Source organism: Ictalurus punctatus, chromosome 23 (assembly GCF_001660625.3).
Source record: "Ictalurus punctatus breed USDA103 chromosome 23, Coco_2.0, whole genome shotgun sequence".
Classification (NCBI taxonomy): domain Eukaryota; kingdom Metazoa; phylum Chordata; class Actinopteri; order Siluriformes; family Ictaluridae; genus Ictalurus; species Ictalurus punctatus.
The window spans coordinates 12,008,078-12,024,844 of NC_030438.2; the positions used below are offsets into that span (position 1 = coordinate 12,008,078).

The 16,767-nt window shown below is 40.2% G+C and overlaps 1 protein-coding gene across 8 annotated transcripts in view; it reads right to left on the reverse strand.

Annotated features, from left to right (window-relative positions):
• Positions 1-16,767, reverse strand: part of LOC108256205 (intermembrane lipid transfer protein VPS13B) — a 267,316-nt gene that overhangs the window by 42,409 nt on the left and 208,140 nt on the right. For 7 of the 8 annotated variants that reach the window (XM_017452817.3, XM_017452822.3, XM_017452821.3 and 4 more), the window contains 2 exons: positions 9,643-9,804; positions 967-1,122 (listed from right to left, as the gene is read on the reverse strand). In XM_017452817.3, coding sequence (XP_017308306.2) covers positions 967-1,122; positions 9,643-9,804 — 318 coding nt within the window. Of the gene's footprint in view, positions 1-654; positions 852-966; positions 1,123-9,642; positions 9,805-16,767 lie in introns of those variants that run through there. The other variant, XM_053674897.1, reaches the window with a different exon arrangement.

Below are 16,767 nucleotides of genomic sequence, written 5' to 3' on the forward strand. Positions count from 1 at the left end.
TTACTTTTTGGACTAGCAAGTACATAACATATTTTGTACTCTGCAGTTAATAATACAGACAGCAAGCTTGGTACTTAGCTTAGTAACATCTAGTAATGTTAAATTATTAGCTCAGATTATCCTTTAAGATAGATTTTTTAAGACGGTGCAAGATGTGACACTAAAGTCATGACAGTCACGTTTAAATGCATTATTAGTTGTAGTTTAGTTCTAATTATTAGTTAGTAATCCTGTGTCCGATGCAATGTAAAGTGACAAGTACCGGTGAAACTGCCCTCAATTGCATCTTAGAAAAAAATCCAATCACTCAAGCCATCATACAAAGATGCATATGGTAATATTAGTAATGTGAACACTAATGCATCCTGATGTGCACAACAAAGTTCTTTAACTTTGAGTAATGATTCGAGTAACTTGAGTAAGGAACATATCTACTGAACAGCCAGCCCAGTTTGGGTGTAATACTTTTTATTTCTTTAGTAATAAAAATGTTTATATTTAAATTAATTTATATATTAATGAGCATATATATATATATATATATATATATATATATATATATATATATATATATTACTGCATCAGAACTAAATTATCAGTAGCCTGACATAATTCTGTGACATTCAGTAAAAATCTTGTGGAGGTGATATTTTAATGTGAATTAATCTTTTTAATTGATTGAACCACAGTAATGAAAGTAATAATCAGAGATTCATGGAAAGGTGAGCCAGGTGTAATTGTAAATCACTCACTGATCAGAGACGGATGTTAATACCAAGTGTGAATGGGGCTTTGATTTCTTTAGAAGGACAGAATGAAGACCGACATTTTGGGTTCCCCAGTACAAATGCCTATGAGGAATAGTATTATAAATGCAATAACAAGCAAGTTATCTAGCAAGATAGCGGTACATTAACTTGCCAAACAATGGTGTTTTATGCAATGGATTGTATAAGAGTACTCTACCTGCTTCTGCACTCCGCTGAGCTGCTGGATTTTAATAATGAGTGAAGCAATTTGGCTCTTCCTGTGGATGCATCTGAGCATTGCCCCCACATTATCAATACTGAAGGGCTCTGACCAGCGCCAGTTACCCCAACCTTCAATACAGACATGCAGCAGCTGTGGAAGGTACACACACACACACACACACACACACACACACACACACAGAGTTAGGTGTACTTGTGTTAATCTCCTGTATATGACATCTGCAAAGACAGAGACATCTGACATCATTTGTGTAATATAAACAATAGAATAATGCTGTAATAGTTTCAAGCAATACCATAATCACATGCATCATATGATCCTGTGAAGCAAAGAGTCATATGCTGGATGTTCTGCACTATCTAAGGCTAAGACCATACCCAAAGGCCACCAATGATTTCTGCTCCAAATTAGTGATAAGGGAAAGACAAGTAAAAGGAAAGAAGAGGAAACATGAGATGGAGAGAAAGGCAGAGAAAAAAAATGTATGGGCATATGCATGGTACTCAGCCCAGGCAACTTTGCTTTGGTTTAAGGAGATCCAATCGACTTCAGGTGAGTCACCACTAAGAGAGTTTGTTTACATCCTGGATGCATGTATTTTGCTGATGTGTTCAGAATCACCTTTATTCCACAACAACTGAAATGTAGAAATACATTTGATCTATGGTCACAGCCAACAGTGTTTTTTCAGCACTTCCATTACATCTGTAGATAGTGGACAGATGTACTGTAATGCAATGATGTAATGGCAGCTGTTATACATGGTATGGTAAAATGGTAAATGGCGCGCTTATATCCGAAGCACTTTACACTGTGTCTCATTCACCCATTCACACACACACACCAATGGTAGCAGAGCTGCCATGCAAGGCACTAACTTGCCATCGGGAGCAACTTGGGGTTCAGTGTCTTGCCCAAGGACACTTCGGCATGTGGAGTCATGTGGGTCGGGAATCGAACCAACCCTACGATTAGTGGACAACCTGCTCTACCAACTGAGCCACAGTCATCCATGGTAAGGGGGAAAACTCAAACCTGACCAGACCTGGCAAGGACAATGGAGGAAAACCCAACTCCAGCCTGGAGAATTCAATGCAAAATGAACACCAGTCCATCATAGGGCACCATGCACACACACACACACACACACACACACACATTCATACCTAGGGCAATTTAGCATAGCCAATCCGCCTATTACTACATGCCTACAGGTTTTGGGATAGTGGGAGGAACCCACACACATACAGGGAGAACAAATGAAATCCCACAAAAACAGTAACTCAAGTAGCTAGTTAGCCTGGGAAGACACTGTAGGTGCCATGAATCCTCAGATGGGGGTGTCCAGTAAATTACTTTTACAGTATGTGGAAGGACGTGGCACCAAATAGTACACAATTAGTCTGTTGTCACAACATGACTATAGGTAATGTACTAACTTCAACCTTCCCCTACTACAGGCCTGCTAATGTACTTCCTCATTGCCATCAAAGGCCATCTAATTCCATTTCACCAGATGGTTTCGGTCTATTGTTATATCTGTACCAATTAGGGTTCCTTCTAGATAACTGTCCAAACATTTCTAGTTGTAACTTGTCCAGATGTTTATAGCTCATCATGAACTGTTCATATGCTGTCAACCGTGAATGTACTGTGGGAATATTTTCTATTTTTCCATGATTATCTGGTAATGGATACATGATTTATTCATTTTTAAATCAATTCAATTAAATGTGATTTTTGTAACTGTCTTTGTGCACTCATGATGTACATGTCTGTTCATTGGGTCATGATGTTCTGTGCTTACTCATGTTTTTCTCCTATCTTAGCCTTGGTCATTATCTACATATTCTTGCACGCATGTCCTCTTGCACACATATATCAATATAAAAGCCTGCTGTGTCCAACTTTTGGTTAGACTATAGAACTCCCAGGTTGTCTTAATGCAGGCAATAAACCATCACTTTTATTATAACCTGGCTCTTGGTCTCCTGATTCTTCAGTCATCTTGCTTCTGTATTTGTAGTATTTTTATGGTCATCCAGAAAGATTTACAACAATTTCGGTGATCCTGGCAGGACAGTGATTTTCTCCATCTATACACTGTGACGACCCAGATGACAGACATCACTCTCCACCTACCTGATTAGGTGATCCTGTTCCTCTGGTCCTGACAAACATATGCATGCACGGGTGAGTGAGTCATTCTTTCAAAGCTCTTGCTAGATGACAATCAGTTTGATGATAAAATAAGAGTTCTACTGATAGGAGTTCAGTTGAACTTTCTCGGTACCAACTGAATTAGTGCTGTTTTATAGTGCTGTCTCACTGCTCCATTAAATCTCTCTAAGCCAAGATTGAGGTTTTGGAAAAACAGACACTACCTTTGTCTAAAGCAAAGAAGGTATATCCAGCTATTAAAAGTCTTAACTACATATCAAAGACACGGTCTTCAGATTAGTCACCCTCTCATGGTGATTCAGTTATTCAGCCACTGGGGTAGCCCCAATGATGAATAAAGAGACAAAGTCTAAAAAGGATGAGGAGGCAAAAGCAACACTAAACCATCAGCCACTGAGTCCTGAGCAAGTAGGTCGCATGGAAGAGATTTTGATTGAGAGCATGTGTGCTTCCCAGCCTGATCTGCTCTGTGGGACTATCTCGCCAGAGGAGGCAGGGCAAATAATTCAGCTGGTACAACGTGCCTCCCAACACTCCACCTCTCCCTGCTGCACATTCTGTTTAGATATGTTTGCGAGAGCCTCTTTGCAGCCACTTATGCATGAGCAGAATAACAGACCATATGTGATAAGTACTGTGAATGATCATGAATGCAGGTGCACAACTATCAATAATTCCATTAGAGATGGCTAGAGACTTTGTTTTTTTGTGTGTAACTCGAAGCATCACTGTCATTTCTGGTGTGACTTGGGAAGGTCTAACACTTACATTACTGAACCTGTTCATTTGTGTTTTGGTCCTGCTCTTATGGCAGTATGGCTGTTACTGCCTGTGCTCTAGTAGTGTTAACAACAGCTTACTGTACGTTGTACACATGCTGTTCTTTCTCTGTTGTCCTCAGCTCTTGTGATCACAGTGACTGCCCTGATGGGACAATTGGCTTGATGCTCTCACAGCACCCAACATTACCCTGCAAAGAGCCAAGATCACCAACCCCTCAACTTTAATGATGACTGCAATGTTTGATATACAAGATGAGTGTGTACTGATTGATCATGACTGTGTGATGCTTTCACATTCACCGCCTCAGTGTGTTTCCGAGATTCCTCTGGAAAATCCAGACATGTTTTTGTTTACAGATGCTTCAGCCCAAGTACTGAACGGATGCAGATATGCTGGATGGACTGTTTGCTCATCACATACAGTGATAGGTCAGGGTTGTCTCCCTGATCAGCTCTCAGCCCAAGTTGCTGAACTTGTGGATTTGACTAATGCCTGCATCCTAGCTACCAGTTGTACTGCTACGATTTACATGAATTCAATATGTCTTTTGTGTTGTACATGATTTTGGAAGTATTTGGCGGTGATATGCATTTTTGATAGCTGCAGCCATGCCCATTAAACATGCCTCAATTATGTCAATTGTGTCTGAACTCTTGTAGGCATTGTTGGCATATTTCACCAAACAAATCCACAGTCTAGGAAATGTGGGTGTTCAGAGTATGGTTCACAGATTTTCTCCTACATGGTGGAACCTTAAGTTCTGCACACATGCATTCAACGCTGTGCGATGCTGTGCTCTGTGCCAGGCTAACAACAAAGCTGCTGGGGTGGCATCTCCTGAAGCTCACATCCAGACACCTGCAGGACCATTTGAACACTTACAGATTGACTACATCACCCTTCCCCCATGTCAAGATAAAGGGTAAGTGTTAGTGGTGGTTGCAAGGTTTTCACATTGTGTTGAAGCTTTTCTGTCCAAACCATGCAGGAAGTTATGAGAAGGTTGAAGTTCAGTGGAATCTTCACTGACCATATAGACCTCAGGCTTTTGGACAGGTCAAGCATCAAAATCAGACAATTTAAACAGCGATTGTTGAAGCCACACCAGAGTGGGGTGTCGTGGGTGGATGTATTGTATAGCTGTTTTGTGCAGTATTCTGTCCACACCCACAAAGGGGGTCGGTCTTAGCCCATATGAGATCATTATGGGTCGACAAAAGTACCTATAGGAGGATAATTTATCAGGAATTTACAAAGCAATATTGGACTGTAGACAAACATCTTAATTCTGATTAACCTTGTGCCCACTGTGGATTGCACTTCAAATTGCTACTCTCAGGGTGGAGCTCAGTGGAAACAAGAGGGTTTGTAGGTACCATGCTTCCACAAGATATGGGGTGCCCTTTTATTATATTACTTCTACAGTAACCAAAAGGGCATAACACCAGATATTTAATCCCCTCCCAGACTATCAGAATGGCAAGGCCAATTCATTTGTTTGTGCTATACACCAAAGACATTTGGATTTGAGATGTATATGATCCATCCAGAAGATGGATATGAGACGAGAGCTTAGCATTTCAGCTTATTTCCAGGTATTTAATCTAGATGTGTTAACATAAAACATAGAACCTTTTGCATCAGACCACACAATTTTTAGGTGAGCAAAAGTACCGGAACAGATAAGTCTTGAAGTAAAGTACTGAAAATTACACTTTAAATTTGGTTGCAATAACTGCATCGAGTCTGCGACTAAATGACATCACCAAATTGTTGGTTTCATCTTTTGTGATGCTTTTCCAGGCTTTTACCACAGCCTCTTGCCGTTTGTTTCTGGGTTTCTCCTTTCAGTCTCCTCTTCAATAGGTGAAATGCTGCTCAATTGGGTTGAGGTCTGGTGATTGACTTGACCAGCCTAAAACCTTCCACTTTCCCCTCTGATAAAGTCCTTTGTTGAGACGGCAGTGTGGTTCAGATCATTGTCTTGCTGCATGAAAATGTTCCTCTTAATTAATCTGGATGCATTTCTCTGTAAATTGGCAGACAAAATGTTCCTGTAAACTTCTTAATTCATTCTGCTGCTACCATCAGGAGTTACATCATCAATAAAGATTAGTGAGCTTGTTTCAAAAGCAGCCATGCAAGCCCAAGCCATGACACTACCTCCACCATGTTTCAAAGATGAGCTTGTATGTTTTGGATCATGAGTAGATCCTTTCTTTCTCCACACTTTGGCCTTTCCATCACATTAGTAGAGGTTCTTCTTGGTTCCAGAACTTTTGTGGCACTTCTCTATATTTCCAATTCCAATATGGCTTTGCAATTCTTACTGCTGATGAGTGGTTTGCATCTTCGGGTATGGCCTCTATATTTCTGCTCGCTCTTCTGCACCCTTCTTTGAATGGTGGATTGTGATACCTTCACCACTGCCCTGTGGAGGATGGTGGTGATGTCACTGAATGTTTTTTGGGGGGTTTCCTTCACAGCTCTCACAATGTTTCTGTCATCAGCTACTGTTGTTTCCCTTGGTCGACCCATTCATTGTTTGCTGCTGGTTTCTGGTGTTTGGTTACTTTCTTTTTCAGGACTTTCCAAATTGTGGTATTGACTATGCCCACTGTTTGTACAATGCCTCTGACTGATATTCTGTCTTTTCTCAGCTTCAAAATGGCTTGCTTTTCTCCCATAGACAGCTCTCTGATCTTGTTACCTTATCCTTTACAACAACAAATGCAGTCTTTACAGGTAAACCTGCAGGCTAAAATCAAGAGTAGATGTTCAGAGCTATTTACTGTTGTACAATCAATCTAACAGGACATACCTGGTTAACAAGAAACACCTGTCAGTCTGTTACGGCCCGTGCTTCAAGTGTGTTTCTTCTCCTTCATGTGATGTCATGACCCTGATATTCTCTTTGTGTCTGAGTCTGATTGTTTAGGTCTGCCCCTGTGCACCTGCGTGTCGTTGTCAGCGTTGCTGAGCAAGCCTATTAAGGACGATGAAGTGGGGCATGGCAGGAGAGCGGAGATTCACCAGCAAACAAGTTTTTACTTTTCTTGGTGTCTTTCTTAATTGCAGTTATTGTTAATTTTGGTTGCTTCAATGCTTTGGAGTTGTCCTATTGTGGTTGGTTTCAGTTTTGTTAAGTATTTTAGAAACATTTTTGTTCTTTTTTCCCTTTTCATGATATGTTTCCTTCCTGTTCTGGATGACTTTGTTAGTAAATAAATGTTTTTGCATCGTCGTTGGGTTTCATGTGTCCTTCTTTATGTTCTGTTCCCCTTCTTGCCGAATTTAAAATAGGGGTTCGTTACATGTCAAACGTTCCAATATTTATGCTCGCCTACAAACTGGGTGGTCTGATACAAAATGTGCTATGTTCTATGCCATTTAACACATCTACATATAAATACCAGGAAATAAAATCTGAAATCGTAAAGACTCTTCTCATATTAATCTTTTGATCTCCAACCCAAATGTCTTCAGTCTACATCCCAATAGTTTTGGAGGGGACTGTACATCACACAGGCAAACTGTCAAAAAGGATCCACAAGCCTATGTTTGCTCTCACTGTGTGAGAGTGGAAGAACTGCATTCTCTGGCAATTAGCTCATCTTGCATACGCTGCTATTCAGTGAACTTGTGTTCAAATCTGGGGTTATTACACAAAATTACAAAATTATTGTGGTGACAGTTCCATCATGGCCTACAGATTCTGAATGGAAGACTTGGGCTGTTGTGATTTGGTCTATCTGTGTTGAGCTTTTGAGTCACTGACTAATGTTAAACACGAACAACAAACTCATCTCATGCTCATTTTGGCATAGTTATGTACAACCACACAAGAGACAATCTGCCAAGGCACAGGCAAAAAACAATTTTAGTTATTTTGACATTTTGGAAGAATGTGTTTTAATTTCTAGCAATACTGTGGATAAATTCTTATAAAGCAATATATTTCCGTTTTAAACAAAAAATATATAGTATAATTTTTTTTCTATATATATCAGGGTAAGGATTTTATGCACAACCAGTCAACAATCTGTGTTGACAATGCGAACCATGGGATTCAGAGAAACTATGAGGTAGGGTGGATTGATCAATGCCCTTTATCACAAAAAAACAAGCAACAACAAAAAAATCCAAACCTGCCTAAATTTAGCCAAACCATGTGGCAAAATGGGTTATGGTCTGATGAGACCAAGGTAGAAAGAACACCAAAATCAGTTAAAGAACACCATAACCTCAGTGAAGAATGGTGGTGGAAAAATCATGGTATGGGGCTGCTTCATTTCAGCTGGGACTATTTTATGTCTAAATTCCAATCTATTTTGGCACAAAATCTGCATGCTCCTATTAGACAATTGAAGATAGTATATTCCAGCATTACAAAAGACCCAAAGTACGAATCCAAGTCAACAAAGGAATGGCTTCAGAAGATTATGATCAAAGTTTTGGAATGGCTCATTCAGAGTCCAGATCTAAATCCTATCGAAATCCTGTAGAATGACTTAAATAGGACTGTGCACAGGAGATCCCCTTGCAATTTGAATTGGAGAATTTAAACCAAGGCAGAGTGTAATAAAATTGACAAACCAACATGTTTTGTTAATTAGATCTGTATTACAAGCAAAGAGTGTTTTAACAAACTATTAGTTAAGGGGTGTGCACACGTGCAAGAAGGTTACATTTTTTTCCTAAAACGTTTCTATTTGTTTTTATTTGAATCTGGTTGCTATATCACATTAAAATTCTATTTGTTTTTACTTGAAGATGGTTGCTATATCACATTAAAGGTGGAAAAAAGCTGATATGATTAATCTTGGTTTCATTTTTTACATCATACTTTTGTTCAGCAATTTGTACAGGGGTGTGTTTTACATCCACCTGGATCAAATTCAATAGGAACAACAAGATATAAAACATGTTTTAAAGGAACCTCAAAACCAAGAATTCAGGAGGAAGAATGGAGGTAAGCCATAGATCAGCTCTTTGCTTTTGAGGGTTCATGGGAGTATGCTCAACCAGTCTAAATATGTTGTGGATTTTCAGTAGACCTATGATAATGTGCCTCACATGATCATTTGCCTCACATTTGTTGTGGAAGGTACTGCAGGAGTATGGGGTATTTGGGTCGCTACTGCATGTGGTCTGGTCTCTGTAGGAACTCAGTGAGAGTTTGGTCCACATGCACCCTGGCATCCAAAATGCACATGAACATTTTGCTGCCGGGCATGAAGCTGCTGAGATGAAAATCTCCAAGTGGAAATTCCTTCAAAAGCTTAAGTGCATTGGGATCTCATTGATAAGTAATTGCAAAAGGTAGCATCAGATTGACAAATGGGGACAAGAGCAGTGGCGTTACAATCTCTGTACTGGGTTAGGGAAGCACCCACTAGGCAGACATAGGAACACAAATAATTGACTCTCCTCTTCAGCTCACTTCACATTTTCAAAGGGGTTTAAGTCAGACATTTGGAATTAAAATCAGTCAAACATACTAATGGGATAGATATGTCAAAACCTTAATTCTATGATCATGCTTCTGTGAATCTGAATTTACATTTGCATCACTGTTCTGGGTTTTGCCAAAAAACTCTCATCAGACCCTGTTCCAATATTATGTGCATGCATTCATGTGAATAACAAAACTGCTAAATGTAAATGACAGAGCGAGACCGTTACCTGTGGGGCTTTGTGGGATCTCCAACAATACTGGTGGCTTTGGCCACTGGACAGTACCACACTTTCATCAGTATCCACCTGACCAAAACATAGCGTCTCCTGTGTGTCATTACAGACTACATAGTGACAGAAAATGAGCTCCTCGACCTCTGGTTTCAGGTTCTGCATGTTAAGTACAGACACATACAAAAAGACAAACATACACACATACACCTTATTGAGATAATAGTACACAGTGCTTGGAATAATCATACATAATAATATTACACTGGGTTTAGAACAATCACAAAATTTCACCACAGTACTGTTTCACAAAGTGCCTCTGGGGTGAGACTGAGAAACAAATTGAGGTATAATTTGTGTCTGCATCAATGTGTCACTCTATTTGTGTCACTTTGTGATTATGGATGATTATTGGTTTTGGGTAATGATGTCTGGACAAATTATGTAGCCAACTGGAAGACAGTGGAATAGTGAACCGATAATATACAGTACCCTCTAAAAGTATCGGAATGCAAGACGAATTCTCTCTCTCTCTTTTTTTGCTGTACATCGAAGACATTTGGATTTGAGATCATAAGATGAACAATAGTTCAGAATTTCAGATTTCAATTCCTGATATTTACACCTAGATGTGTTAAACAACTTAGAATGTGGTACCTTTTATGACAGAACACCCCCATTTTTAGGGGAGCAAAAGTATTGGAACAGATAATCAAAGTAAATAGCACTTAATAGTCGGTTGCATATCTACTGCTTGCAATAACTGCATCAAACTGGCGACCCACTGACATAACCAAACTGTTATAATGCTTTTCCAGGCTTGTACCACAAGATTTTTCAGTTGTTTTGGGGGGTTATGTGGTGCTATGTTTTGAGCTGTTTAACACATCTAGATGTAAATATCAGGAAATGAAAGCTGAAATTCTGATCTATTGTCTTGTATTCGTATTTTGAATGAATATGTGACCTGTGACATAGTTCCTCTTTTCAAATTGTTTGCTGGGTCTTTCTCACCTGTATGGAAGTATTTTGCAGACAATTTTGCAAGCTGTATTTGTAATTGCATTTCCTATTTGCATAAATTGTGACAAATATAATTGAAATTCAAATTGTGTATTACCGTTTGCATTTTCGTTTACACAGACACACAGTGTCTCTCAAATTTCAAATGGAAAGGGCAAAGACCTTTTGCAATTGCATTTCTTATGACTTACGAGTTATGACCCTGTCATATTGAAATAGCAATTAAGCCGTTTGCTATTTCATTTCCTTGGGGTGCCATATGGAGCCTGACAAAATTCAAACGAAATTGCAATTCCCTTTACATTTCCGATGCCTTGCACAGACACCTGGACAGGAAGTGACCATCTGATGGACACATAAAGGGACCAACTACAGTTTGTTACGTGATGTATGGGGCAGGTAAATAATAATACCATAATAAATTAGCATTGGAATTTATTCTCTGATACAGAGAATATTACTGCCGCTTTATTGTTAATAGGCAACATAACACAATGTTTACATTTAATTACAAATAAAATAAAATAATTCAAAAAGTTTATCAGTGCACACCGAGGCATTTATTTTAAGTTCTGAAGCAGTCTGAATGTATTTCTCAACATCTTGTTTAAGGGAGTAGCAAGAGAAAAAGTTCCTATCTTAACTTATTTATTTATTATTATTTCCATGCTGAATTAATCAGTTGTAAAAAAAAAAAAAAAAAAAAGAGCACATACTACTACTAATAACAATAATTTATTGTTGCATGTATTATATTATTGGCCTATCGGAAGTATTAATTATTGTATTAGTACTTTGTCTAATACTTAGATTATAATATGCCGTCCAAGAGTCGTATTTAAGTATGACCATGGGCGAAATGGGAGGGGGGGTAACGGGGGGGATTGCCCCCTCCCATATCGCCATCAATTTATTGTAGTCATGGAGTTTCAGATTTGAAAATTGTTTAATATGTGTTTATATGTACATCTCTGCGTTGATAGGGGGCAGCAGAACAAAATAAGAGCAGTTACTTACAAATTTAGTGAGTAGTGAATATTACTATTAGGAAAAACTTAATAATCTGACAAAATGGCTAAGGTTCCCAATACACTGGATAATTACTTCTCCAAGAAAACAAGAACAGAAATTGCTGAAGGAGGACAGGTAACTGAGCAGACAAGTGTCAGAAGAGGAGAATTCCAAACTTTATTGGGAATGGGCCATATCAAACAGTAATTTCATTTCCAGTGACCGAAGGTAGAAAGTTCAGGAAAGAATGGTATGGGATTTATGAATGGCTTGAATATAGTCCCACCATCGATCGGGCTTTTTGTTTCACGTCACGCGTTTGGTGGCAACGAGTCTAAGATGGACACATTTCAAATGACTGGCTTTGCCAACTGGAAAAAGGCCAGTGAAACATTCAATGAAGATCAGAAAAGCAGCAAAACGGGAAGCATAGCCATGCAAATCAGCAGTGAACAGTCAGAGAGAGTGGATGAGAACAGAGAATGTCTGAAAAAAATATGCAAGACTTTGCTCTTCTGTGGTCGCGCCGGAATTATTCTTCGTGGTCTCAATGAAATGGATGAATCAGAAAATCGGGGAAATTTCTTACAGTTGAAGGATTTAATGGCCACTGATAACCAACTAATTAACTGACTATTCAAAAAGAGAGAGAGATCATTTAATTATGTTCATAGCAAGGACCAGAATGAGTTGATCGATATAATGGCCGGTCAGGTTAAAAGTGACATCATACCACGAGTGCATGAAGTGCACTCTTTAAAGCAACCTCTTTAAGTTATTCTTGACTGTGCCCATGTTTACGTCGACTGTAAACAGACAAGAAACACCATGAGACATGAGATTGCAGTACTGAAAATTGAAGGGGCCATTCATGTGGATTTGGATAAAACAGTTAATCGCTTTGATGCCGTGCCTGGTGGATGCCATCTAGCTCTTCACAAAGGTATGCTTTTGTTTTGATATTTAAACTTATTTGCTTAAAATTTCTGCGAATATTATGCTGAGGCAGGTACAAAGACACTTAATTTTTTTCTTGCAACCCTCCCACCCAACTCGAGAGTCAAATGTCGCCCATGAGTACACATAGACATGAATGCAATTGTCATGTTAATTTGATAAATAGCCTAATGTCCATCCATCCATCTTCTATACCGCTCATCTTTCCTTCAAGGCCACGGGGAAACCTGGAGCCTATCCCAGGGAGCTTCGGGCACAAGGTGGGGTACACCCTGGACAGGGTGCCAATCCATCGCAGGGCACACTCACATACACATTCACACACCCATTCAAACACTGCGGACACTTTGGACATGCCATTCAGCCTACCATGCATGTCTTTGGACTGGGGGAGGTACCCGGAGTACCCAGAGGAAACCCCCGCAACACAGGGAGAACATGCAAACTCTGCACACACAGGGCCACGGTGGGAATTGAACCCCCGACCCTGGAGGTGTGAGGCGAACGTGCTAACCACTAAGCCACCATGCTCCCAAATAGCCGAATATGCACATTATAAATTCATAACTCAACCCGACCCCTGAGCTGCATAAACAAAGGCTTAATTTGCAGGCGGAGTTCGAATTGTTATCGACAGATGAGGCGGAGAGGCTGTTGTTACATACACGTGGCAATTATTATGAATATGGAGATAAGGTTGGTCGGTTGTTGGCTCACCAACTGTGTAGCCAAGTGGCCTCGTGCTCTATTACTCAGATTATGCAGTCCAGTGGTGCATTAACCTCGGATCCTGTAGAAATTAATTAAACTTTTAAAAGTTTTTACTCCTCTTTATACACAGCTGGATCTCCTGACAATTCAGGTAACATGGACCATTTTCTTGGAAATATTAATTTTCCTGGAGTTGACCCTCTATTGGCATCTGAGCTTGACAGCCCCATCACCTTAGATGAGATCACTAACTCAATGAACTCATTGCAATCTAGGAAATCACCTGGCCCGGAGGGGTTTCCTGCCGAATTTTATAAGAAATTTCATGTTGTATTGGCCCCATTACTTCTGGCTGTATTCGAGGAATCCTTAGAACTAGGGACGCTGCCACAAACATCGAGACAAGTGTCTATAACTCTATTGCTCAAAGATGGGAAGGACCCAACATCATGTAATTCGTACAGACCTATTAGCCTCCCCAATGTTGATGTCAAGATTTTAGCCAAACTTTTGGCCTCTCGTTTGGAGGGAGTTCTCCCTAGCATTATTTCAGAGGAGCAAACCGGGTTTATAAAAGGACGGCATTCCTTTTCTAATATTTGTACTCTACTTAGCATTTTGTATTCAAAACAAAACAGCGCCTCATCTGAAGTGGTCATCTCTTTGGACGCAGAAAAGGCATTTGATAGGATCGAATGGGAATATCTTTTTACAGTGCTAAGGAGGTTCGGCTTTGGGGATGGACTGATATCATGGATCCGTTTATTATATGTGGAACCGCAGGCTTCCATATATACCAACGATGCTAAATCTGACTATTTTACTTTGTCACGGGGTACACGCCAGGGATGTCCTCTGTCTCCCTTACTTTTTGCCATAGCAATTGAGTCTCTCTCGATGGTGCTTAGAACTCTTCCTGTATTTCAGGGTATAATTCGCAAAGGAATTGAACATAAACTAGCCCTATATGCTGATGACTTACTACTTTATGTTACAGATCTAATTGCATCTAGTCCTGAGATAATACGCATACTAAATGACTTTGGGATATTTTCCAGGTATAAACTGAACCTACAGAAGAGTGAATGCTTACCCATAAACCATTCTGGCCAAAAAATAAAACAGACTGAAATACCTTTTCATTTGGAGGACTCAAAATTCAAATATCTCGGAGTTAATGTCACCCATTCTTATTCTGCGTTAATGGCGGCGAATTTTGCACCCTTAATTTCATACATGAAGTCGGCCTTCCAAAGATGGGCAGCTCTACCATTATCCCCTCTTGGTAAAACAAACACAGTAAAAATGAACATTCTTCCAAAATTCCTCTACCTTTTCCAGTCCATCCCTTTGTTTTTACCCCAATATTTCTTCAAGAATATAGACCAATTAATCTCCTTTGTATGGGCAGGGAAAACTCCCGGGGCTTCCAAATTTTCACTTCAGAGGAGTCGACTAAGTGGTGGCCTCTCCTTGCCCAATTTCATGTATTATTATTGGGCGGCTAATATTCTGAAACTGGTGCTCTGGGTTCAGGCCCCTTCTCTTCCATGGTGCCACTTAGAAGCGAAGTCTTGTACTTCAACCTCCCTCCCTGCTATGGTGTTCTCCTCCCTTCCTATAGCCCTTTCACAATACACGGATTAATGTACCTCTCTAAAAATTTTCTATCAGTTTCGCCGTCATTTTAAATCCATCTCGGCCTCAACCATGGCACCTACAGTGAGGGAAAAAAGTATTTGATCCCCTGCTGATTTTGTACGTTTGCCAACTGACAAAGAAATGATCAGTCTATAATTTTAATGGTAGATTTATATGAACAGTGAGAGACAGAATAGCAACAAGAAAATCCAGAAAAACGCATGTCAAAAATGTTATAAACTGATTTGCATTTTAATGAGGGAAATAAGTATTTCACCCCCTCTCATTCAGAAAGATTTCTGGCTCCAAGGTGTCTTTTATACAGGTAACGAGCTGAGATTAGGAGCACACTCTTAAAGGGAGTGCTCCTAATCTCAGCGTGTTACCTGTATAAAAGACACCTGTCCACAGAAGCAATCAATCAATCAGATTCCAAACTCTCCACCATGGCCAAGACCAAAGAGCTCTCCAAGGATGCCAGGGACAAGATTGTAGACCTACACAAGTCTGGAATGGGCTACAAGACCATTGCCAAGCAGCTTGGTGAGAAGGTGACAACAGTTGGTGCAATTATTCGCAAATGGAAGAAACACAAAAGAACTGTCAATCTCCCTCGGCCTGGGGCTCCATGCAAGATCTCACCTCGTGGAGTTGCAATGATCATGAGAACAGTGAGGAATCAGCCCAGAACTACACTGGAGGATCTTGTCAATGATCTCAAGGCAGCTGGGACCATAGTCACCAAGAAAACAATTGGTAACACACTACGCCGTGAAGGACTGAAATCCTGCTGCGCCTGCAAGGTCCCCCTGCTCATGAAAGCACATATACATGCCCGTCTGAAGTTTGCCAATGAACATCTGAATGATTCAGAGGACAACAGGGTGAAAGTGTTGCGGTCAGATGAGACCAAAATGGAGCTCTTTGGCATCAACTCAACTTGCCGTGTTTGGAGGAGGAGGAATGCTGCCTATGACCCCAAGAACACCATCCCCACCGTCAAACATGGAGGTGGAAACATTATGCTTTGGGGGTGTTTTTCTGCTAAGGGGACAGGACAACTTCACCGCATCAAAGCGATGATGGATGGGGCCATGTACCGTCAAATCTTGGGTGAGAACCTCCTTCCCTCAGCCAGGGCATTGAAAATGGGTCGTGGATGGGTATTCCAGCATGACAATGATCCAAAACACACGGCCAAGGCAACAAAGCAGTGGCTCAAGAAGAAGCACATTAAGGTCCTGGAGTGGCCTAGCCAGTCTCCAGACCTTAATCCCATAGAAAATCTGTGGAGGGAGCTGAAGGTTCGAGTTGCCAAACGTCAGCCTCGAAACCATAATGACTTGGAGAAGATCTGCAAAGAGGAGTGGGACAAAATCCCTCCTGAGATGTGTGCAAACCTGGTGGCCAACTACAAGAAACGTCTGACCTCTGTGATTGCCAACAAGGGTTTTGCCACCAAGTACTAAATCATGTTTTGCAGAGGGGTCAAATACATATTTCCCTCATTAAAATGCAAATCAATTTATAACATTTTTGACGTGTTTTTCTGATTTTTTTTTTTGTTGTTATTCTGTCTCTCACTGTTCAAATAAATATACCATTAAAATTATAGTATGATCATTTCTTTGTCAGTGGGCAAACGTACAAAATCAGCAGGGGATCACATACTTTTTTCCCTCACTATATGTAATAGCCACCTCTTTCCACCCTCCTTTATGGATTCCACGTTCTCTTTGTGGGAAAAGAAGGGTCTGAAATGCTTTGAGGATCTTTTCA